Source organism: Protobothrops mucrosquamatus, unplaced genomic scaffold, assembly GCF_001527695.2.
Source record: "Protobothrops mucrosquamatus isolate PMUCROS unplaced genomic scaffold, P.Mucros_1.0 scaffold_127, whole genome shotgun sequence".
NCBI lineage: Eukaryota > Metazoa > Chordata > Lepidosauria > Squamata > Viperidae > Protobothrops > Protobothrops mucrosquamatus.
In genome coordinates this window covers 173,962-198,683 of record NW_015386203.1, presented here as the reverse complement: position 1 = coordinate 198,683, position 24,722 = coordinate 173,962, and the positions used below count along the sequence as shown (strand labels likewise).

Here is a 24,722-nt window from a genome sequence, read left to right as displayed (position 1 = left end):
CTTAGATGAGGGAATTGAAGGGGAACTCATTAAATTTGCAGATGACACCAAACTGACAGGAGTAGCCAATACCCCTGAAGACAAACTCAGGATCCAAAAAGATCTTGACAAACTTGAACAATGGGCTCTATCCAACAAAATGAGTTTCAGTGTGGAGAAAAGCAAAGTCTTACATTTAGGCAGGGAAAAACCAAAGGTACAAATACAGATTGGGCAAGACCTGGCTTAAAAACAGTAACTATGAGAGGGACCTTGGAGTTCTAGTGGATGATCACTTGACTATGAACCAGCAGTGTGCAGCAACACCAAAAAAGTTAATACAATCCTGGGTTGTATAAACAGATGCATAGAATCAAGATCACGTGAGGTATTATTACTGCTTTATAAAACCCTAGTAAGACCACACCTGGAATACTGCAGCCAATTTTGGTCACCTTATCTCAAAAAAGATATTGAGAGTTTGGAAAAAATTCAGAGAAGCACAACTAAGATGATCAAAGGCCTGGGGACTAAAACATACGAAGAACAGCTACGGGACTTGGGTTTGGCTAATCTAAAGAAAAGAAGAAATAGGGGAGACATGATAGCAGTGTTCCAGTATCTGAGGGGCTGCCACAAGGCAGAGGGGGCCAGGTTGTTCACCAAAGCACCAGAAAGAAGGACAAGAAACAATGGTTGGAAACTGATCAAAGAGAGAAACAACCTGCAATTAAGGAGAAACTTCCTGACAGTGAGGACAATCAACCAATGGAATAGCTTACCCCCAGAAATCGTGGGCACTCCATCACTGGAGATTTTTAAGAAGAGACTAGACAATCACCTGTCTGAGACAGTATAGGTTTGTCTGCTTGAACAGGGGGCTGGACTAGAACAAGGCTTTTCAACCAGTGGTACGGGTACCACCTGTGGTACATTGGCATCTGGCAGGTGGTACGCGAGCATCCTAGAAAAGTAGTAGCAGGGGAGGGGAATGAGCTGAACCGGTGGCAGCACCGCACAAGTCTGAGCGAGAGATGGCTGGAGCTGCAGGGCTGTCAGAGCTTAGTGGAAGCACCAGGATCAGTGCCAGGCTTCAGCTGGAGTTCGGTGCTGATCCTGGTGCTTCTGCTAAGCCCAGAAGCACCGATCAGCTGGAATGTTGCAGCATCCCCAGGGTCTTGTGATTTACATTCAGATGCTTGGCAACTGATTCATATTTATGACGGTCGTAGTGTCCCAGGGTCATATGAAGTGACCAAAACCTGCTGCAGCCACCCAGCAGACGGGGGGGAATAAAAACCAAACACCCCCCCACCCCACCCCCGCTGCCAATCCTCAACAGAAATGTTCACAACAATGGAAACCTTAGACAGGACGAAGAGTGCCGCCGGGTGGGCAGGCAGGTGTCTTGCTTGGCTGTGCCTTGGGGGGCACTTTTTTCAGTGCCGTTGTAACTTCGAACAATCACTAAGCAAACTGTTGTAAGTCGAGGACTACCTGTACTTTATCACTTTTTTCCTTTTTTTTTTGGGTCATCAAGTTTTTGACACCTTGCTAGGCGACTGGTGGGACTCGGATAATGCCATATCCTAAAAGTGGTACAATGGGTGAAAAGATTGAAAAGCCCTGGACTAGAAGACCTCCAAGGTCCCTTCCAATTCTATTCTATTCTGTTCTATTCTATTCTACTCTACTCTACTCTACTCTACTCTACTCTACTCTATTATTCTATTCTATTCTATTCTATTCTATTCTATTCTATTCTATTCTATTCTATTCTATTCCATTCCATTCCATTCCATTCCATTCCATTCCAATTTTTTATTCTTTTCTATCTCCACAGGATTAGGCCACTACAATGGAGCTGCCCTTTGACCATAGTACTGAAAGATGTGAGCAGGATTTGCAGTCCAAAACCTGTGCTTCAGCCATTGCATTATTTGCCAAAGATTTCCAGGTCCAGCTCAAGGTCCTGGGATTAATCAAGCCTTATGTGGCTTGGCTTCCATGTAGTTGCAGGACTAGCCAGTCAGTTTCTGGGTATTCTGTGAGGCATCCCAAGAGGTGTACTAATAGTAATACCCCATAAATTGGGAATGTGATCCAGTCATCATCCTTGTTGTTAGGCTTAGGGTTATGGTACACCCTGGCCCAGAGTTGAGACTCCCTGGTTTATCTTAAGGCTATTGAAATCCTTTTATTCCAAACAGCATTTGGCTTGGCTGCCTTTCACAGATTTTATTTAAAAATCAATAAGTTTTAATTAGTGTTGCACAGTGATCTTCCAATGTTTGCCAATTTGTTTTTAATAGGGGAGGGTTGGACAGTTGGGACCAAAACACCTCTTAAGGAAGAGGATGTTTAGCTAGGACTAAAGCCCTCTACTGAACATCATATAGACAAATGTCTGCCTATAGATCTAAGTGTCTTAACAGGTTTGTTAACATGGGAGTTAGGCCTTGTAACTTCGAACAGTCATGGTTCTAAGTCAAGGGCTACTCGTAGTTGTATAAAACAAGAGCAGTGATAAACTGTAGGAGGTGAAACCTAGCAGGTTACAATATTTTAAGCCTCCTTCTTTGTACAATGAAAGTATTTATTGTAGTTATATTCTGTTAGGATGTCAAACACAATCCTCTCCCAACTATGTCCTTACAACAACTCTGTGAAATATGATAGCTAAAGAGACGAACATTTGTGTAAATAGAGATTTAAATTAGGATCATTCAGTCCTAACTGAATATTGTATGGATGACCACCCAGATTTTCTAGACAGCCCTGTTAGTTTTGCTTCTGGTCAGTTATCTTAAATGAAATCAGAGGAGACTATTATTCTGGCTTCGGAAACCCTGAACAATCACTTCATCGTTACTTTGCCCTTGGGCTTAATTTCAAATAACCGAGTTACAAATCCTCTCACTAAAGAAGTAGGAGCCCTTTCCTCCTCCTTCAGGCCGGTCAAGCTGAAAGTAAAAGCAGAGACCCCGCTCCCTCGCTCGTCTTACCTGTTCCTGTTGATCAACAGAAGTAAACGTTGTTGTGGGCATGTTGTCACAGCATGTCTTAGAGGGAAACTGATTTTTGAGTAGCAGCTGACAAAACTGGTTTTTCAGGAGGGTTAGTTCTGCCTGGGAGATTTTCTTTATCCAATACAAGTTCTTCCTTTTGGCTCAGGGCCAAGCCAAAAGTGCAGAAGACAACATATACCTTTATTGTAAAATCCAAAGATCCCTATGGCTTGGGAGATAACCAGACCTCCCTCCGCTTAGTTTTAGCCGAAGAGAGTTTTAAAAATAATTACATAACCAAAGTTCAAAGATTAATGCCATGGTGATGCAGTTCTCGAATCCACACATAAAGATAGGCACTGCTTTCTTATCTGTGAATGGAAGAGTAAGCACAGAGATTTCTATTTAATAATGATCACAGTGCCCAAAATCTCTGAGTAGGATGCTTCTATGAAAATAGCATGTTGAAATCCATGGTTCACATGTTCCTCTAAGTTTATTTGCAACATGTTATGTTCTGCTTCTCAGCACAGCTTGAGGCTTAGAGTGATTTAGTGTTAAAATCAGAATGACCTGAGAGTTATCTTGAGGGCTGGGAGAGGAAGAGAGTAATTACAATTTCATTCTTATAGAAATACAGCAAGCACAACAGTAAATATTATGGATAATAAGCCCTATATTTAAACCAATGGAAATATAATTGCAAAGTCTTCTAATGTTAACAGATTAAAGATACTGCTAAACCAGTGAAACAGAAATATTTCAGGAACAAGGGGGATTCTTCTACCAAATCAAAAATAAGTTATTTATTTAGACTTGGGTGACATAAAAAATGGTTAGTTCTATTCAGACATCAACTTGTATGTCTATAGCATTCAGTTGTTTGGAGTAGCTTATAGCAATGCTTTCCAAACTGTGCTTTTCTCTCAAGTTAAATTACAACTCCTATCATCTCCGGGCTTCAATACTCAGGAGTATCGTGATCTATTCTAAAGCACCTTGAGGACACCAGTTTGATTACATTTTTCTTAAGAGTATGGAAACAATTGACCGTGCATAGCAATAAAAACGCTTATTTAAGGCATTCTTACTAGCCACTAAGTTCAGTGACTGGATATGAAAAGTATCGTGCTGTAAATTCTACTTAAGCTTTTGAAGAAAAGAACAGTAGAAAACTAAATTTCCTGCTGTGATGTGAAAAATCTACACCACAGAGGGTTGGTTATGATACTGAGACTGTAGTAGGCAAAAAGGAAGTATTTCTTCATACGGTTTTATGCAATGGTAATGGTCATAGTTAATTATTTAAAATATTTATATAGTCACCCATCTTATAACCAACTCTGGTTGGCTCCCAATCAAAACTTACATCAGCATAAAAATATGCTGATGTATAAACATATTAAAACATTAAAAACAATAAAAAGTTGGGTATCTATCTGGTTAGTTGCAAAGAATTAGACCTGTTCGTGGGTTACTGGCTATTAAATATAATGTTCATGAAGACAAAAATTGAAACTGAGGATCCATACCTCTCTGTGTCACATAACAAACTACAAACTAAATAAATACGCAAATAAATCCATTGCCAAAATGTCTCCCTCAAAAGAAACAATTATGAATTTTCCTGAAGAATATATAGAGAGACCAGTCTTCCTCAAATGTATTGGATTTTACAGACATTTAGGGTATCTAGAGAAATGCCTGCATCATCCTAAACTTTAATTTTTCAATCTGTCTAATCTGTTAGGAAGGCAATGGATAAACTTTTTTTTTTTGCTTATCAATGGAAAAACATGCTGAAAAAAAACTTTTAATGGAAGGAAGGATAGGATGGTTATTCTTCCTTCCTCAGTACTAATTTCCTCTGAAATTTCATCCTCATCCACAGAGAAGTTGAGTGTCCATTAATTAGTTTAATACTTTTGGGCAACCAAATCTTGGAGAAAGTTTATGCCTAATACCCCCTCTGAATCTTAATTCTTATTTCTGAAACTCTTTCCAGTAATGTCAGCTTAATTTCGTAACCAACACAACAATTGCAAAACAAACTTAACTGTGGCCATTTGGCACATGGAACAGTGTTGAATTTCTAAAAGTTGAAGTCCAGTTTGGGGAAATTAAACCTGACTTCAGACTTGACCTTTTTGCTCTGTGCAGACAGCCAGAAGGGAATAAAAGCGTCACATTCTCTGGCCTGGCACTTATAACCTTTACACCTTAGCATATATAGGAAAATACGAGTCTCTGCAGCAAGAAGAACAGAAGAAAACTAAAGGAGATTTTAATATAAAATCTAATCTTAAATAAAATCTTAAATTATAAGTATTATGATGGATATTTCTATACTTCTTAATAAACAGAGAACTATCCACTCTAAGCCTTATTATTTTGATGTAGTCATTCATATTCCTGAGAAAGACATGTAATACTTCACCCATCACCAAATGAACCAAAAAAAAAATAGGATATGCACGGTCTGAAGGAGCTTACAGTCTACATTCTGATGATTTTCAAGGATGAATTTGAGCTTTATGGGAGAGACCATAATGCAGAAAATGCTTTCTCTGTGGGAGGGCCAAGGATATATTTCAAACGAAAACATGAGTCCCTTGATCTGCTTCCATAAGCCAACCTGTTCAAGCTTCTGAGTTGAACAGCAGGGCTCTTCAACAGCAAAGTTCTGCCTGTGCCAGAAATGTCTTAGATGTTAGGTCTTCTGATTTAGTACAGGTAGTCCTCAACTTATAACCTTTTCTTTAGTGACCATTCAAAGTTACAATGTTACTGGAAAAAGTGATTGATGACCGTTTTTCATACTTACGACTGGTTGCAGCATCCCCAGGGTCACATGATCAAAATTCGGATGTTTGGCAACTGGCATGTATTTTATGACAGTTGCAATGTTCCAGGGTCATATGGATTACCTTTGGCGACCTTCTGACAATCAAAGTCAAAGGGGGAAGCCAAATTCACTTAACAACCATGTTACTAACTTAACAGCAGTGATTCACTTAACAACTATAGCAAGAATGGTCGTAAAATGGGGCAAAACTCACTTAACAACTGTCTCGTTTAGCAGTGGAAATTTTGAGCACAATTGTGGCTGTAAATCAAGGACTAATTGTATATGGTACTCTTTTTTGTCCTTATGACCTATTAATAGAATTCATCACTGTGGTCCTCCATGTCAGTACACCAATTTTCTGTGACGAAATGTTACTTGCTTTGGTGACAACCAGTGCTTTTTTTCTAAAAAAAAATGTGCCGGACCTCACACACGTCATACAACCCGCCTTGCCTACCCTACAAGGTTCCATCCAAAAAAGGTGCTGGAACTCCGTTCTGGGCGTTCTATGACAAAAAAAGCCCTGGTGACAACTACTCCAGTTATTCAAGCGGAAGAAGCTTCTCATGAGACTTGCAAAGCTAGTCAGAGAGGCCTCACCTGGGCTGGTAGGAAAGGGTGGATCAAGTTACATTACTGGAAATCCCATGATTGCAGACAGGCAAGGGAAACAAACTTGAGGTGTGTGATCCCAAAGCTTGGGGGAGGAAATGACAATGTAGTAAAAATAGTCTTAAAGAATCCTGGGTGAAAGGATCATGCTTAACTATGGTCTTCTTCTGAACACTGAAGTACAATGGTGTTCCATAACCCTGGTTCTGAAATGCTTGTCTTCAATTCCAGATTAGAAAAAAAAAAATCTAGCAATCCAGATTCAATGACTCCTGGAATTAAAAAGAGGTCCTATGGGCAAGCCCTGGTTTAATTTATTCCACAGAAGGCAGGTAGCATACTATTCTTTCAGCAATAATTGAATAGCTAAATATAATGTATTGTATGATTTTTCTATTTGCTAGGAGACAGGATAGTATCTTTTACAATAATAACCACTTTGGAACAATACTAGTGGTTGAAACGTCACAAATTTAACTCCTGCTGTCCTTTTCAATCCTAGGATTTGCTGCATAAATTAAACTAGAGTTTCTTCAATTTGGCAACTTTTAAGATGTGTGAACTTCAACTCCTAGAATTCCCCAGCCGGCATGCTGAGTCAAGAAATTAAAAGGACAATTGGTATGTTGACTCACTCCCTTCTCTCTATTCTGAACCACTCCCTTTCTTCAGGCTCAGTTCCTGAGAGATCCTTCAGTTCAGATCCTTCAGAACAAGCCAGTGTTCTACCATTTTCATTGGCGATGTATTTCACATTCTGTTGTCATCTGGTCAGTACGATCAGAGAGTTTGAACTTTGTTGTAGCAAAGGTAAATCTCTTTGTTATACTCATTCTATCTCCATTATCCATTTTTGTTTGATGTCATGTCCCTTTGCCTTTTCTGAAACTTGCCTATTCATTTAGCATTTTTCTCTCCATTCTGTATGCTCCTTTGCGAGCCTTTAAACAAGGCTTTCCTTGGATAAGAAGTCAGTGTAACTAATAATTTGGACATTCTCCTGCATCTCCCTTCTTCCCTAGAGGGACATATGCCAGTCTTCTCCAGCCTCTAGCACACAACCTTGTTCTGTATTTATAAACACAGACCTTTAAGTAGTACTGTGTATGCTTTGAATTGATTAAATTTAGTCCATCTCTTACAGCATCCACAACTCTTTTCAGATTTCAGCAAAAGCCTGAAAAACAACAGTATATTTCAATGAATAACTAAGACATGCTGGGGTTTATGTATGGTGTGAAACATTTTTTCTAAATATTTTCAAAGTGTGCATGGCCTTATCTTTAATGATTTGACTTCTCCTGATGTTTTAAGCAGTGAAATAGGTGTGTTCTTACTGAACAGCTGATTTGTTGTCTGAGATGTCAGTTTTTAGAGCAAGTTCCTAAATCTCCTTATACAGTAAATGTTTCCATCCTTCTTTAATCTAGTTTGTAAAAAATTCCTTTTACTCAGTATCCTTTGCACCTTGAAGGCCTCCTTCATGATTTCCCTTAAGAATTCCCACTTCAGATATGTTTGCTTGTTTGTTTATTTATTTAAAACTTTTGCATAACTTACTATCTTAACCTAACTCTGGGAAGCTTCCAATCAAGAATAAAGCAACATATACATAATAAAAATAAGAAACAATAAAACCAGTAACTCCAAAATATAAAAGCCTGGCACATTCCCCCGATGCAACCATCATATTCTCTTTCACTCTAACCTCACCCTGTTCCCAACCGTTGGGGGAACAGCTACACTTTAAATGCTCTTCTTCTTACATTTTCTTTTTATATTTATTCATCTGTTGACCTTCTTAAGAGAAAGACCTTTTTTTAAATTCTTTCTTGTTTGACTTTCGAAGTCTGTCACTTTTACATTCTTCTAACTGCCCAAGTGTTTCATCCTTTGTTTTTTGCCTGGCTATAACAATTGATTGTTCTGAAAGCCACTTGATTTTATTTTTTTCCTCTTTGAAATGTTCGGATTTTTTTTGGTTCAGTTGTTCAATATCTATTCAGTTGTAGTGTCTCTTGGTTCTTCTCATAGCAATTCATGTTCTTTTTTACACAAATTAGATACATGGAAGTTGTTACAGTCAGACTATAAGATCAATGTATATTCTCCATAGCTTATTTTTTGACACACCTTTCTCTTTAATTTCTCTGTTTAACCTGAATATTTGAAACCAGCAATTCATGGTATGTTCTACAATCCAAATCTGGAAACTCATAGCCAATTGTACTTTTCCATCTTCTATTTCCTGTTTTGTAATCTACTTGATTTCATTGTTGTCCATCATAGATGTTTACTTGCTAGCCATTAATTTTGTTAAGATTTTATCTCGTATTTGATTTTAGCTGAGCATGTACTTAAATATTTTAGGTACCACAGTTGGTTCATTCCTTTTTATGGACTGAGGCCACAAACCATCTAATTGTCTGAATTAAATTGGCCCATTCTGGTTCATAAACATTCCCTTATTCCTAGGACATCCAAAATAGCATACATCATATCCATTTTGACAATTTCAACTTTTCCTTGATTTTCCTATTCCATGTCCCAACTGAAAGAAGAAATTAGGAACTGTTCCTTCAGTGCACAATGCCAAAAATGCATTGCTTGCTTTAAAAGAAATATATAAAATGTACCAAATTGTCCAACCAATGAACTCTATGTTTTTTTCTTAATATAACCATCTGACAAAAATGCTGTACTGTAAATCTTTGTAAGAGTATGTGGCATCCCATGTTATATCATCTCAACACAATTCTACAGAACATCGGTCTAACTCCTACATTAAATATCCTTGTATGACTTCGAACAGGAAGCAAATCTCAATTATGCAGATGAATACAATATAGGGAAAATACCAACTTCATTGGGAATAAACCTATTTCCAGGAAATGAGTATGTCTAGACTCAGTGCTTACAAATGTATAGAAAGTAAGGAGGAAAGCCTTTGGAAGTGAAAGAAAAGGATGGGCCAGCAAGGAATCAAGCAAACACAAAAAGTGGAAGCTACTCTATTCCTGGATTTCTCTATTCAAGCAAGTCAATAATTTGTCTAACTTGAATAGAGAAGTCCATGAATGCTTCAAGGAGGCCTGGTCTTGAAACAACTCAGTTTTCTGATGGAGAACTAAACTATTCCCTCAAAAAGAGATAGCAACTGGGAAGCAATCAATTGTCAAGAGAAAGAACTGCTTAAGCATTCTCACCTGAGGCTGCCATGAGAACATCTATCAGAAGATGAGGAAAACTTTGGTTTAAGGAAGTATGGTTTTATATAAATGTATAAAGCATTATCACATAGACAACATGTTTGTCAAAATATTATATTAATGCAGTAGCATGCAGTCAGTACATTGGTTGGGACATCTGGTACTTTTATTATCTATACACTGAGATCCTTTCCCCCCCCCTAATTTGATAAAATTACAGAATATAATCCTGGCACTTGAAAATCAGCTGCTCTACTCCACCTCCCTGTGCATTTCTGGGAAATATTACAACATCCTTAACAGAAATCATGTATTCTTCTCTAGGAGGAGGAGGTGACATTTGAAAAATGCAATCATTCAAACCATTATAGAATCTGGTCATGAAGCCTGGTAGCATCCAACCCGACACAAATCTTGTTACCTATCCAGTTTGGATAAAGAGCACAGGAGATCTCCTGCAGGCCCTAATAATCCTTACTGGAACACCAGAGCAAAAGGATCTTGTTCCTCAAAGAAACTTTTTTTTTTCATTTTACATTTCAGAGGTGTTTATTTTTCATTCAGATTGTGGTCTGTCTTTTTTTCTTCTCAGGACCAAGTGATGACAAATTCCTCCCCCATCAGCAAAGAGAGTGGAATAGTAAGGACCTGAAGAAGTGACAGAGGAAGTTAGTTACAATTGCTCAAAATAATATCCTGTCATCAATGTGAGGAACATTACGCAGTAATATAACTTGTGTGGCTATGAATGGCCCTACAAAGCTGAGGAGAGAACTGGAGCTTTAGATGGTGCAGTGTTGCCTCCTCAACACACCAATGCACTTATCTGCACTGAACTACAAACTTAATTGGGATATCACAAACCACACACAAGCTCTTCCCATGGGACTTTCTGCAAAGTTTCTACAAAGGCCATAGACTTAAATGTGTCCTCAGCAATTAATGGAGGTTATTGCTTAGCATTTAAGAAAATCACCCATTATGACAGTAGGTGCCTTACAAAACTAAATAAAAATACACACCCAAATTGATGAATGAAAAGGATGTGTGCAAACTCTCTCTGTCTACATTTTATATCATTTGGAATACAGGCAGTCCTCGACTAACCATCACAAATGAGCCCAAAATTTCTGTTGTTAAGCAAGACAATTAAGTGAGTTTTGTCCCATTTCATGACCTTTCTTGCTACAGTTGCTAAGTGAATCACTACAACTGTTAACTTAGTAACACAGTTGCTAAGTGAATCAGGCTTCCCCCATTGATTTTGCATGACCCCGAGACACTGCAACCGTCATAAATATGAGCCAGTTGCCAAGTATCCAAGTTTTGATCACGTGACCATGGGGACACTGCAACGGTTGTGTGAAAAATGGCCATAAGTCACTTTTTTCAATGCCGTTGTATCTTCGAACGGTCACTAAATAAATGATTTTAAGTCAAGGACTATCTGTATTGGCCTGTTGCTAGCTGGGCGGGAGGTACAAAAAAGGATGCTGCATTAATGCCGGAGAGGGCATCCATTTCTGGGGCTGAGGGCCATATTCAGCCTTATGCAGCAAGAGAGGAAGAAAAAAAAGCAAGACAAAAAAATAATTAAGTGCAAAATAAATATATGCCTCCTGGCTCTAGCAGTGTCTTCTAGGGGACCGAGAAGAAGAATATTTTCCCTTCTTTTCAATTGCTCCAACCATTTTTTTCCTATGTATATCTCAAGCACACTCAACCTAATTTATTATTGAGTGGAACATTTTAATAAAGAAAAAGCATTGACAAGATAAACTAATTCGAGAAATGTCAAGTTTAACTTTGTATGAAGATCCCCAAGAGTCTTTCAAAGGTATCCAGAATATTTGTTAACCTTTGTTTCTTAACTTTGAAATGCACTCAGTTTCCAAGCAAAGGATCACTGATAAATAGCCAGTTTGCTACTTCAGTGTCACAGAAGGAAAGCGTTTTGGGAGCTTCACTAAAGCTGGAGGAGGCATGCAATCAGGAATGAGTTTTCCACCTCTTTCTTCAATAGTGGAACTAGTTCTGAGAATCCTAGGAAGCTTCATTCATAACTATCGTCTCCAAATCCATTACCACTGCAAGATGTTTATGTAATAATAATAATAATAATAATAATAATAATAATAATAATAATAAAGTTGGAAGGGACCTTGGAGGTCATCGAGTCCAACCCCCTGCTCAGGCAGGAAATCCTATACCATTTCGGACAAATGGCTGTCCAGTCTCTTCTTAAAAACTTCCAGTGTTGGCGCATTCACCGATTCTGGAGGCAGGTTGTTCCACTGGTTAATTGTTCTAACCGTCAGGAAGTTTCTCCTTAGTTCTAGGTTGCTTCTCTCCTTGATTACCGGTAGTTTCCATCCATTGCTTCTTGTCCTGCCTTCAGGCGCCTTGGAAAATAGCTTGACTCCCTGTTCTTTGTATTTATATTATATTATATTTGTATTTATATTACTTGTATTTATTTATGTATTCAATTTCTACAACTGCATAGCTCAGTTAATGACTCTGGGCGGGTTACAATTCCAAAACCATAAAAACAGTTAAAACAATAAAGAACTTTTTGAAAACAATAAATTATATTGATGAAAGAATCCACATTTGTTGGATTGGATTCTCATGCAGAAACCTTCTGGAGTGCAAGAAACACACTTACCTTGGTGTCAGTGCGGTAAGAAAAATCCAAGACAGGGGTATCATTTGCCAGGACCTGATGGGGAGGGCTGGGGACACCTAACACCAGCACCTGTATCAGAAGGAGCCCATCTATGTGGCTGCTGAGTCGCACAATCTCATTCATTAGCACACCCTGCAACAAGAAGAAAAGGAGAAGCCGATGCAAATAGCACAGCAATAGGCAACCTTCAAGGTCAGGGATCAACATTTTGGAGAAGGCAAGGGACACAGCGGGTGGAAATTCAATGGAGTCATGATATTTAGATGCATAATAATATCTAGATTTTTCTGAGCTTCATCTGTTTTTGGAAGTATTGCTGCATGTAATTTTTTTTCTGTTGTGTCATGGTGATGTATGTAGTCCTGCTGTAGTGCAGCCAAAGACAACTTCTAGATTCGATGTGACATGGCATGGTAAGTGAGATCCCACAAAGTCTTTCTCTTGGTTTTTCTTTTTTTTCTATATAATTGGCAGTGCTAGTAAAAGTCTTATAATCAGTAAGCAGTTAGATCCTCAAAGAATCAGAAGAAGGGAAGAGGAATTTTTAAAAACTGGCAGGGTTGAAATATAAGCGTAAGAAAAAGTTTGATTATTAACACCCAATAATATATACTTCAAGTGCTTTGGAGGGTGAAAAGGTGGGCAGGTAGCACCTGTCTATAACCTTGTACACCTTTCCTAGAATTGCACAGAAGCTGCAGAAACAGCTCTTACCAAACAGTCACTGGAGATACAGGTCTGCGTGTTTAGAGGGTGCCTGGTTAAGAATGATCTTTAGAAAGAAGCATCCAGCTAAGAAATAAGGTGTGAGAAATGCACCATTCTCAGCTTTGTTTTCATCTCTTGGACAACCTTACCACAAGAAGGCACATTTATTAAGGTTGTTATGGTGCTGCCTATGTGCTAATCAGCCTTCCCTTTGGAGACAACTGATTCTGCCCACTGCTTTCCCATCCAATCTCACCATAACTGATCACTCTGCCCTTTAAAGTACAACCCGCAACCCTCCATCCTGTGGAACATTGTCCCTGCATCGATACAATTGGCCCCCACTTTGATAGTCTTCCACAAGATCCTGAAGACATGTCCTGCCAATGGATCTGGGGACCCTAGAGTAATATGGAGCCCATCAAGTGGCTCAAATGTTTGTTGTTGCCAGGGGGTGTCACTGTTTTTTTGTTATTGTTTTTTTGTTTTTGGGGTTTACCCTTGCAAGTTCCCTGGAGTCAAGAATGAGCTAGGCGGCAATATAAATTTTCTTAAATAAATTAACCCACAAAAGTCCTAAGAGCCTTTTCTGAAGTGAACATCAACTACTGCAAATCTTATCACTTGCACTTAATATATAGTATTTAACACCCAAAGCTCAGCCACTCCTGACTGTTCTATTTTTTGCAGTGTGACCAAGAGCATACCTGCCAAAATTCACGTGTGGCCATTGGCCACAAAAAATGGCAGACCCCTGCTATTATTGTAGTCATAATTCAGCTGTAGAAGGGCACCAATGAAGAGCAACTTGGTCAGTGAGAAAGCAATCCTTGTATCCAAATGGGCTTAGAAAGTCTACAGGGGTTTTCAGCATACTGTACCTTGCCATCTCATCTACTGCCCTGCTGTGACACTATTATGCAGATATTTTGGGGTGTTCCGATAGGAAGAGAAACAAGATACAGTTAGTCCCCGACTTATGACTACAACTGAGACCAAAATTTCCATTGCTAAGCAAGACAGTTGTTAAGTGAGCTTTCCCCATTTTACGACTTTTCTTGCCACAGTTAACTGAATCACTGCAGTTGTTAAGTAACACGGTTATTAAGTGAATTTGGCTTGTCCGTTGACTTTGCTTGTCAGAAGATTGTAAAAGGTGATCACATGACCAAGGGACACTACAACCGTCATAAATATGTGCCAGTTGCCAAGTGTCCAACTTTTGATCACGTGACCATAGAAATGTTACAACGATTGTGTGAAAAACGGTCATAAATCACTTTTTTCAGTAGTTGTCAGTCGAGAACTACCTGTCCTTGAGGTAACCGAAAATAAGAAATAACTGATTAAAATGCAATATGCTCTGGTTAGCATAGTTTAGCTACCAAGATCAAATTTGTTACTCGAACACTCACATGTGTTGCCAGAAAGAAGATCTGTGTGTAATCACCCTTCTCAAAGGTCAGCAGACCTTCACCATCATCCCAGAACAAATCTCCTCTGGCTACCCCTTCCAGTGTCAATGCCACGATGAGCGTCATTCCATTCAAGCGGGATTCTGTGGTTGTGAGAGCAGGTTCCTGGAGAGATTTGCAGTAGAGGAAGAAGTTATATCAAAGTAGAAGGGCCTAAAAGACTTCTTCACTTTAGTTACATTTCCTCCCCCACTCCTCCCATCCCAAGCAAAAAAATTTTTTTTATTTTTTTAAAAACAAAGCATTCTATCCAGAGAATCTTGCAGCAATATTGGGCTTCCATTCTCCTATTTTCTGGGAAAGTAGCAGGAGAAGAACTGGCGTATTAGGCCCACCTGCAAAGGAAGAATGTGACCTCCACGGATATGGACATTGATCGTGTCAAGTGGAGCAGGTAGGAGAATCCATTGTCCCTTGCTGTGGATGACGGATCCCTGAAGACCCACAGATATAAAAATCATATAATTAAGACAAGGTTTGTATTACCAAAGCAACAATCAGACAAGAGAGGCTTATGTTCATTCCAAGAAATTAACTTGAGAAAAATCTCAGGCAGTGAATTAGACAAAGGTAAAATAAGGGAGGGAGGAAGGCACATTCAGGCATACAGGATTCTGTTACTGTACCTGTTCTAATTAAAGAGGGTTTTTAGACTTATATGGCATTGGTTTCTTAGTCTGCCTTAACCTACAGGTCTGACACTATAGACAAAAGTACCCAGAACAACTGCTCTTAGCAGAAGAGCAGGCACAAGATGATGGAACAGGATTAAATGGGTCAACTGCAACCATCTATGTAAACTCTGCGAACGTTTAATGGCTGATTAAGGCAGAGAGTCACAGACATTCCATCTGAGCCTCCGTGAATGCTGAAAGCCACACTCACCGTGATGATATCGTACCATGTCCCCAAAGGAAAATAGCCAGCCATTTTCCTTATCCCTTCTTCTAACACAGGAGTAATGAGGAGCCCAGCTCCCCACATGAACTGTCTATCAATGGTCCATGTATATGTGTCTTGTGGGAACCTGCAAGAATGATAAAAGAACATGACCACACGACTTCAAAGAACTTCTGGCAATCAAGGACAAAAAGTCATTACAACAGATTTCCCTCCCATGTGTAGATCTATTTCCTTCAGCCAGAACTGAGCAAGAGTACCACCACATCCTTCTTTGAGGACAGGTAAAAGATTTCAAAATTGTCTGTCAGCCTTCCTCCAAGTCTTACCCAGCCCGATGTTGAATTCCCACCATGCGTTTACCTTAAAACTCACTTGGAAGATCATTGGTGAAGGCTATTTTATAATAATTCAGAAGCTTTTGCTCCAGAGCATTTCAATCAAATGTTAGCTGAGATCCATCGGGCCATATCCTCCCTCACAACACAGCCGTCCCCTGACTTACTCAAAATAAAGAGGACGGGCTACTGTCTCGCCTGTGGAGTGGGCCTTGTGGAACAGGGTGTAAAGATAGGGCAACAGAGAGTAGCGCAGGGAAAAGGCTTTCCTCATGGCTTGTTGGGCTTCCAGGCTGAAGGCATATGGCTCTTGAGACTGCAAAGTAGACAGACAAGAAATGAGAGTTATCATGTTACCGGGTTCCTGAGGCAGAAAAGGCATTTCTTCTATTTACAGATAGTCCTTGACTTACAACAGTTCCTTTAGTGACGGTTCGGTTACAACGGCACTGAAAAAAGTGACTTATGATCATTTTTTACTTATTCACACCATTCACATTTTGCAGCATCCCCATGTTCACATGATCAAAATTCAGATGCTTGGCAACTGGTTCATATTTATGACGGTTGCAGTATCCTGGGGTCATGTGATCACCTTTTGAGACATTCTAACCAGCAAAGTCAATGGGGAAGCCAGATCCACTTAACAATAGAGGCAAGAGAAGTCATAAAATGGTGCAAAATCACTTAACAAATATTTCACTTAGCAACATAAATTTTGGGGTCAATTGTGATTGCAAATCGAGGATGGCTTGTACTAAGGTGGGATTCAGGAAGTTCTTTTCCATACTGAATCTTTTTTCCTTCCTGCTACTAGCACGTTCTCCCACACATGACTCTTGTACTTAACAAGAATTGAGGCATTAAGGCCTACTTCACACCATACACTAAAGCCATGCCCTGCAATTAAGAAGGAATGTGGAAAGAGAAATTAGTCTTTTCACACAAGTACAAAAACTATTATTATGGCCTCCTATGGCAAGCTGTATTTCTTTGATTTGCAAATATTATACTATCTTAGAGCTTCTCATTCAGTATTCTTGGATCACTAAATTAACTTTTGGTGCCTTGATTGGATAAATGCATATTACACACTTTTTTATTTTTCTTATTATAAAGCTAGATTTTATAGTATGCTCCAAATACAAAGAGGAATGTATTTTCAGTTTTAAGAGAGGAAAAACCCAAACATATAAGCATCACTTATTATTTGCTTGTTTGCAGTGATTTCTATTTAAAAGCTACATCATCACTGATTTACAATGAAAGTAAGAACACTAGCCTTGGCTACAAGCTTGACAGGAAAAATCCTAACAAATTGAAGCCTATTTCAAGTTTCAACTTGTTGAAAAGTTCATGGACTTTCCTTAACAACCTGTCTTTGTACCCAATTTTTGATGTAAGAGAGACCAATCAAATTCTAAGAAACGGTTCACACACACACCCAATTCATATATCCTGTTTAAACTTACTAAATCAATTTCCTAAGTCTGGTACCTCTAGATATAGTGAGATTATCACTCCCAGAATTGCCTGCAGGCTGCTGCTTTGTTCCAGTTTGTCACAGCCCTCTCCAATGAAAACAATGGCCAGGCTGATGCACAGTTCTCATGCTTACCTTGCTTCCGCGGTCATTGTGGTTTCGCATGAAAGGATAGAATGCACCCAGTTGAGTCCAGCGCACACACAGCTCCTCCGTCGTGCTGTTCAGAAATCCACAGATGTCAGCCCCAACCAATGGCACTCCATAGAGATTGAAGAGCAGCATTGCTTTAAAAGGACAGATAATGTGGATTAGGAAAAACCCTGAATGGTAAGCTCCAGAAAGCAGTAAGAGAAATGTTGATGTTCTACAAGAGAGGAGCCACAATATTTTGTCTTGCCAGATAATATCTTTTTCTGATACGTTTTTCTTTCCAAAGGAGATATAGAACATACACACACACACACACGATAGACAGGTACAGATTTGGAGAAGTTCACAAAGTGGTTTCTACAAATACTTGTACCTGGTATACTGTAGTATAAATGTTCCCAAACGCTTATGACATCCCCTGTCCAATGGCCAGCATAGCGTCCGTGGCTGGCAAAGGTGGAACGTGAGATCACAAATGGACGCTTCCCTCGCACTTTCACCAAAGCACTGAGAACAGAAAAGAAGTATTCAAATGACCTTGATGGATTTGAAACCTGGAGTTTTTATACTCCTAACTGCACAAGGTTTAGAAAATACTGAAAACACCAGAGTCATGGATTTTGCCATAATAAATCATACCCTTTCAATTACTAGCTTAGTTTCAACCTAGCTGTTGAGGTAGGTAATCCAATTCCCCCATACCAAAATGCATTATAGGTAGTCCTCAACTTATGATTACAATGGAGACCCAACATTTATGTTGCTAAGTGAGGCGCCTGTTAATTTTACAACCTTTTTTTGCCATGGTTGCTAAGCAAATCACTGCAGTTGTTAAGTGAATCATGCAGTCATTTAAGTGAATCCAGCTTCCCCCCCTCCATTGACTTTGTTTGCTGGAAACCAGATGGAGAAGGTCACAAATGGTAATCATATGACCCCAGGACACTACAACTGTTGTAAATAAATGCTGATTGCCAAGCAATCAAATTCTGATCACAGGATTGTGGGAGTGGTGGGTTGGTGTTAAATGTCAGTAAGTGGTTATAAATCACTTTTTTTCAGTGTCGTTGCAACTTTGAACAGTCAATAAACAAATAAGTCGGGGATGAGCTATATTGTCCTTAATTTGTATAAAAAAGGCACTCCATCTCTTGGGCAGGATCAAAGGAACACCTATCTATCTGGCAGAATTCCCTTTCATACTCACTCATGTGTTGCAATGGTTTCAGTCAACCCATAAAGGCTGTGCAAGTTATAGTGGGAAGACAGCTTCTGCCTACTGGAGGCGCAGAGGGTTTTTGCCTTCAAGGTTCCACCCAGCATTCCTGCAAATATATGGGGAGAAATGCTATATAACCAATGAAATTGTCCAGACCGCAAAGCAAAGGATGTGCGAGATGTGCAGAACTGAGTGTTTTAGATGTCACAGTGACTTTTGGTTTCATGCGTGTGTGCCTGCCGCTTGGACAAATAGAGCTTTGCATACTCGCCCGCCACATGCTTGGCCCAGTTCCCAATCAGCCACGGGCTGGTACCGGTCCACGGAGCAGGGGTTGGGGACCCCTGTTATAAGCCATTTGGGTTAGCTCTGGACTGGGTGCCCCCAAAACTAAAAACATTGAAAAAAGCCAACAAGTCTTCTTAAATATCCAGATTCAAGTGTTTGCAAAGTTAGGCCAAAGAACGTCTGAATGTTCGGAATCCATGTTTGCATTTTTCAAAAGCCTCATGCATCCAGTGCTTATGTATCATTTATAGTATAGTCATATGTAAAATTCATATGCCTACAATGTATTTCAGTCAACAATATGTTTACTTTCCATATTGAACTAAAAATCAGTAGGAAATACGCTACTAAGTATATTCTTCAATTTTATTTAAAATCCCTGTAAATTGTACTACAACCCTTTTTCACTATAGCTTATTTAGCAACTTTTTATTGTTCAACTACCTGGCAGATATTTGCCAGAATTTTTGCAATGTCCTCTCTTATTAGAAGCAATTAGTTGTCTGTGTATTTATTTAGGTAAGTTGTATTATGCTCAAACAGAGAAAAAAAAACCCAAACCCAAGATGTATTGGATTACAGTTCCATCCAATTACTTAAAGAGCCTCTTAAATCTGCTGTGGCTGGCTCACACAACATTCTAAGACAATAGGTAATCTGTTTCATTTGGTCATGATAGGATGTGTGAATTCAGTCACTGCCATTTGTAAAATAAGGTTCAGGTTTAATATTATGTATAAATCAGAACACTCTGATTTGTTCAGTTATAGTTAAAGCGAACCATAGTTTAAGGCAGGGGTAGGCAACCTTGGCTCTTTTATGACTCGTGGACTTCAACTCCCAGAATTCCTGAGCCAGCCATGCTGGCTCAGGAATTCTGGGAGTTGAAGTCCACGAGTCATAAAAGAACCAAGGTTGCCTACCCCTGGTTTAAGGCAATATAAAAGCTAGACACACAAACATGAACACACGCCTAAGAATCACTGAGTGGGAAGACAGATTCCCATCTTATTTATCATCTTTATCAAGATGACTGTTAACTAAACTGGAGACATGTTTCAACAAATTTAAATTTCAAACAAATGGAATATAGTACGTATTTCAGGTATGGATTTTATTCCACTGTTCGTCTTTCTCCCTCCCTCAAATAATTAATTTTATTTTTTTCTTAGTCCTCCAACTAGACTATATGTTTGCCAGAAGCATCCCCTCCCAACAAGCTGCTCCCCTTTTTACCTGGTACGTATGGGGGGTTTTCAAGCTTGTTGTTTGGACAGTCTTCCAAGGAACCATCCACAAAATTTGATGGCTCATTCATGTCCTAGAGAAGGGAATAGAAGGAGGTTTATGTGTCATATTTTCTTTTTAAATTACAACTTCCAAAAGCGCCATCCAACCAAAGGAAAAATCTCCCAACTGTTCAGCATTCAAGTCCCAGGCTTGGAAACTCACTATCCACATGCCGTCAAAGGGCACTTTGTCATGGAAATCCTTCACCATGTCATGCCACCACTGGTGAGTCTCTGGGTTGGTGAAATCAGGGAAGGCAGTGGGCCCAGGCCAAACCTAGAAGATAAAAACCAGAGCTATGAGTATAAATCTGTAAACCTTCTATATATTCTACCGTGATGCATTTTAGTGTATCTTTGGAGATGGAACAATAAAAAAGTTAACAGGCTAATTATCAGAATAAAAAAAAATTGTTTTAAAGTTGAACCCATCGTCCTTACATGATGTTGTATCTTTGGAGATGGAACAATAAAAACATTAACAGGCTAATTATCAGAATAAAAAAAATGTTTTAAAGTTGAACCCATCGCCCTTTCATGATGTTGTATAATAGTGAAACTATAAACGCAGCTGCATTCAACATGTGTATCTTCATATCTGGATTTCAATGGCTCAAGATCAAAGGAAGACATGAAATATGTGAGAAATGTTCACAAGGGAAACAAAAAATATATTCCCTAACTCCCTTTGTTCTATTCTTCTTTCAAGATCTACTAGACTACAGACTTAAATTTCACCACATGGCACCTCCCCCACTGAAGCTTCATCCTTTCTCTACCAAGGCTCAAGGCAGGAGTGTCCATAGCAGTGGTCACTGGCTTCAGGATGGCAGGACTGATTGTCCAAATGAAGCCCATTACTTTTTAATATGTTTTGTATATACATATATACATATAAACAGGAACAGGGCTTTGATTGCCCAGTCACGCCTGCCATTTTGAACCCAGTAACTGCTTCTGTACAGGCCCCTGTCCATGGGTGATCTCAAGTCTCACCCTTCCAATCAAAAGTTGTCCTGTCGCATTTACGATGAAGACCCCCCGCTTCAGGCCTTCATCATAGGGCCTATAACTGCCAGGGGGACTGGAACTGCTGATCCCTGGATCCTACAAGGAAACAGAGGGAGACATCTGTTTAGCCATAATGAATCTGATGGGAGTATGAAAATGTGAGGGGGACAGGACACGGTTGTCTCAAGCAAGGGAACAAAACACATGCTCTTTCAAACTTTGGCAGTACTTCAGAGTTGGGAGACAGATTGTCAAAAAAGCACATGAGGCATCGGAAATGAACATGCCTTTATTTATACGTAGAAAGTCCAGATTATGACATTTTAACAGTGTGAAAAACAGAAGCAAACTTGACATTTTAGGAGAAAGAGGAACATCCATTACTGAAGTTGGGCAACAGCACACAGCTTGTGGATTATCACATTCTAAATGCAAAACATGAATGGAACATTAAAAGGTCATAAAGAGAGCAACCCATTACGTGAGTATGGAAAGTCATTCATGCTGCTGTTGCTTTTCTAAAAGTCGAAATACACGAACATCTAAAGTTCTCTGTGCTTTCTAGGTCTGTATAATTTTCCTTTCTACTCTAAAAAGTAGAGATGGGCAATCTGAGGCCTCAGGGCTGAGTGCAGTTTCCCAACCCTTTATTCCATTATTATTAAAAATCTACAGTGTTGATTCCTGCCATTTGGAAATAAAAACCATACTGAAATTGCAAAATACCACTTAAGCTAATCCCTTCACAATTAACAAACAAAAACCCAAAATCCTTTGGGGGAGGGGAAAAAATCAGACCAACCCAATCTTACTGACATATGTAAGAAAGCCACACTGATATTGTACCATCACCTGTCTGCCTCCCTTCCAGATTTTCAGTAGAGGCTCCTTTGAGAAATATACTTTGTTCATTGTCTCAAACAGAAATAACTTTTCCATTCATATGACCCCACCTATGAAAAGTTTGCAAATGTGATATAATACAGGCAGTCCTTGACTTACAACCACAATTGAGCCCAAAATTTCTGTTGCTAAGCGAGACATTTGTTAAGAGAATTTTGTCTCATTGTACAACCTTCCTTGCCACAGTTGTTAAGTGAATCACTGCACTTGTTAAATTAGTAACAGGGTTGTTAAGTGAATCTGGTTTCCCCCATTGACTATTCTTGTCAGAAGGTTGCAAAATGTGATCACATGACCTTGGGACATTTCAATCGTCATAAATATGAGTCATTTGGCAAGCTTCTGAATTTTGATCATGTGACCATGCAACGGTTATAAGGGTGAAAAACGGTCATATGTAACTTTTTTCAGTGTGGTTGTGACTTTTGAGCACTCAACTAAACAATCCGTTGTAAGTCGAGGACTACCTGTATTCATTTGACTCAGGGAAGGGGAAGAATACTGAGAAAATATATTTGTCCTGGAAAAGTAGAAAGCTGGAAAGCAGCTCAAAACAACTTTGCTTTGGTTGTGTTAGGTATAAGTTGAAATACTGACAAGCGTTCAAGATTTTGTTAGATTACCATAAAGACATTGAATTACATTCCAATACTTCTAGCAACTGATTGGGCCTTCTCAAATATAGGCTGACAAGGAACTCTGCCTTAGAGAATCTCCAGCGAAACAAGGAATCCTTCCTAAACTGGAAGGCCCTAGATTGCATTTTCCTTCCAAAAGACTCACTCACTGCATTAGGGAGGGCTGGACATAGAACTGCATCATCTACTTCTGTGGAACAAAACTAGCAGATTTTGCAAACCCTTCAAGAGCATGCAACATATGAGAGGGCTGCAAAGCAAAGACAGAATATTATAATTAATATCATTTCTGGAATTACATTCAATGTTATCTACCTCTTTTGGGTCAGGCCAGCAGTATCAGAATCTGACAACTGATCTAGGTCAACTTCCACACAGCAATATTTTCAACTGCTGTGAGCCCCTCAAAGGAGAATTCAGGATTCATTAACTTACCACAATCATGACATACCTCCGACCATCACGATGGAAATCATTCACCATGTCTGGCATGTCCCTGAAACCATCCTTGTTGAAAGTGAAGTCTCGCTTAGCGTCCATATAATCCAGATCATTCCATTGTACATCCTATGAGCCCAGGAATGAGATTCTGGTGAAAGCAGGTTTGCGTCCCACCTCACTTTTTCTCTAAGAACAAATATTCTCTTTGAGTGATTACACTGACAGGGCAGCTGTACTACTTCATACAGGTTGGGTATCCATACCCAACCTGTGATCTGTTTTATAATGGTTTATTAGGTAAATTAGCTGAATTGACACAATCCATTAATCATTCAATCTTGACACAATCCATTAACCCTCATTTACAAAAATCGATATCTGAATTCACAAAACACACACGAAGCTAAAACCAACTCAGAAGTTTTGGTAGAATCCTTTTTTTATTTTACTGTGATTTGCAGGCTTTATTTATTTTATTTTATTTTATTTTATTTATTTTATTTTATTTTATTTTATTTTATTTTATTTTATTATTTTATTTTATTTTATTTTATTTTATTTTATTTTATTTTATTTTATTTTATTATTTTATTTTATTTTATTTTATTTTATTATTTTATTTTTATTTATTTTATTTTATTTATCATCTATCTATCTATCTATCTATCTATCTATCTGTTTGTACTCTGCCTTTATTATTTTTATAAATAACTCACGGCGGCAAACACATTCAAACGTAATTTCTTCCTCCTATTTTCCCCACAACAACAATCCTGTGGGGTGGGGTGGGCTGAGAGAGAGTGACTGGCCCAAAGTCACCTATTGGCTTTCATAGCTAAGACAGGACTATAACTCATGGCTTCCTGTTTTCTAGTTTGATGTCTTCGCCACAAACTGGCTCTCTTTTGTACAGAAATATTTGCTGAACTGTATCTTTTAACTTGCCTTCCCCTTTATGTATTCATTAATATGAAATTGGGCCTGTCGCCATTATAATTTTGTTGTTGCATCAATTGTGTTTCTTAATCTCTGATTGCAGGAGATTGCCAGAGCAATTGATAGGGCATCGGAAAAGAACCTCTGAACTTAATAAAATACAATCACATTATGGCTCAGGGAAATATATAAGCCAGTCCAAGGGCCAGAGAGAAGCTATAGTCAGATGGAATTCAGAGAAGGCACCTACCAGGGGGAAAAGAGCTGCAGTCATGTTTTTCACCACTTCCCGTGTAATAGCAGTGGAAGTGTATCCCCAGCGACAGAGATGGAATCCGAGAGCCCAGTAAGGAGGCATGAATGGGTAACCTGGAGGAATTTTGAGAAGGGGGGGGGGAGAGAGAGAATCAACATTCAAAACCTCTCAAAACCATCAGCACTCTCAAATCTCTCATAGAAAAAGAGTTTCAATAAAATACAATATGTCTGGACCTTTCAACCCTAAACCCAACCTACCATAACTATTTTAAAGGTTATGCTTATATCTAAGACTCTGTTTTGGGTTGCAGCTTTGGTGTATAAAGGGTTGCTTCTA

At 39.0% G+C, this 24,722-nt stretch overlaps 1 protein-coding gene across 1 annotated transcript in view; it reads right to left on the bottom strand.

Annotated features, from left to right (window-relative positions):
- Positions 1 to 10,190: 10,190 nt before the first annotated feature.
- GAA (glucosidase alpha, acid) overlaps positions 10,191 to 24,722 on the bottom strand; it is a 22,161-nt gene continuing 7,629 nt past the window's right edge. Inside the window, exons 7-20 of the mRNA XM_015817440.1 lie at positions 24,378 to 24,496; positions 23,186 to 23,317; positions 21,195 to 21,305; positions 20,362 to 20,475; positions 20,146 to 20,230; positions 18,610 to 18,727; positions 17,776 to 17,909; positions 17,385 to 17,536; positions 15,934 to 16,082; positions 15,414 to 15,555; positions 14,864 to 14,962; positions 14,469 to 14,633; positions 12,325 to 12,477; positions 10,191 to 10,304 (exon numbers count right to left, since the gene is read on the bottom strand). Of these exons, the coding sequence (XP_015672926.1) occupies positions 10,245 to 10,304; positions 12,325 to 12,477; positions 14,469 to 14,633; positions 14,864 to 14,962; positions 15,414 to 15,555; positions 15,934 to 16,082; positions 17,385 to 17,536; positions 17,776 to 17,909; positions 18,610 to 18,727; positions 20,146 to 20,230; positions 20,362 to 20,475; positions 21,195 to 21,305; positions 23,186 to 23,317; positions 24,378 to 24,496 (1,733 nt within the window). The 3' untranslated portion in view covers positions 10,191 to 10,244. The remainder of the gene's footprint in view (positions 10,305 to 12,324; positions 12,478 to 14,468; positions 14,634 to 14,863; positions 14,963 to 15,413; positions 15,556 to 15,933; positions 16,083 to 17,384; positions 17,537 to 17,775; positions 17,910 to 18,609; positions 18,728 to 20,145; positions 20,231 to 20,361; positions 20,476 to 21,194; positions 21,306 to 23,185; positions 23,318 to 24,377; positions 24,497 to 24,722) is intronic.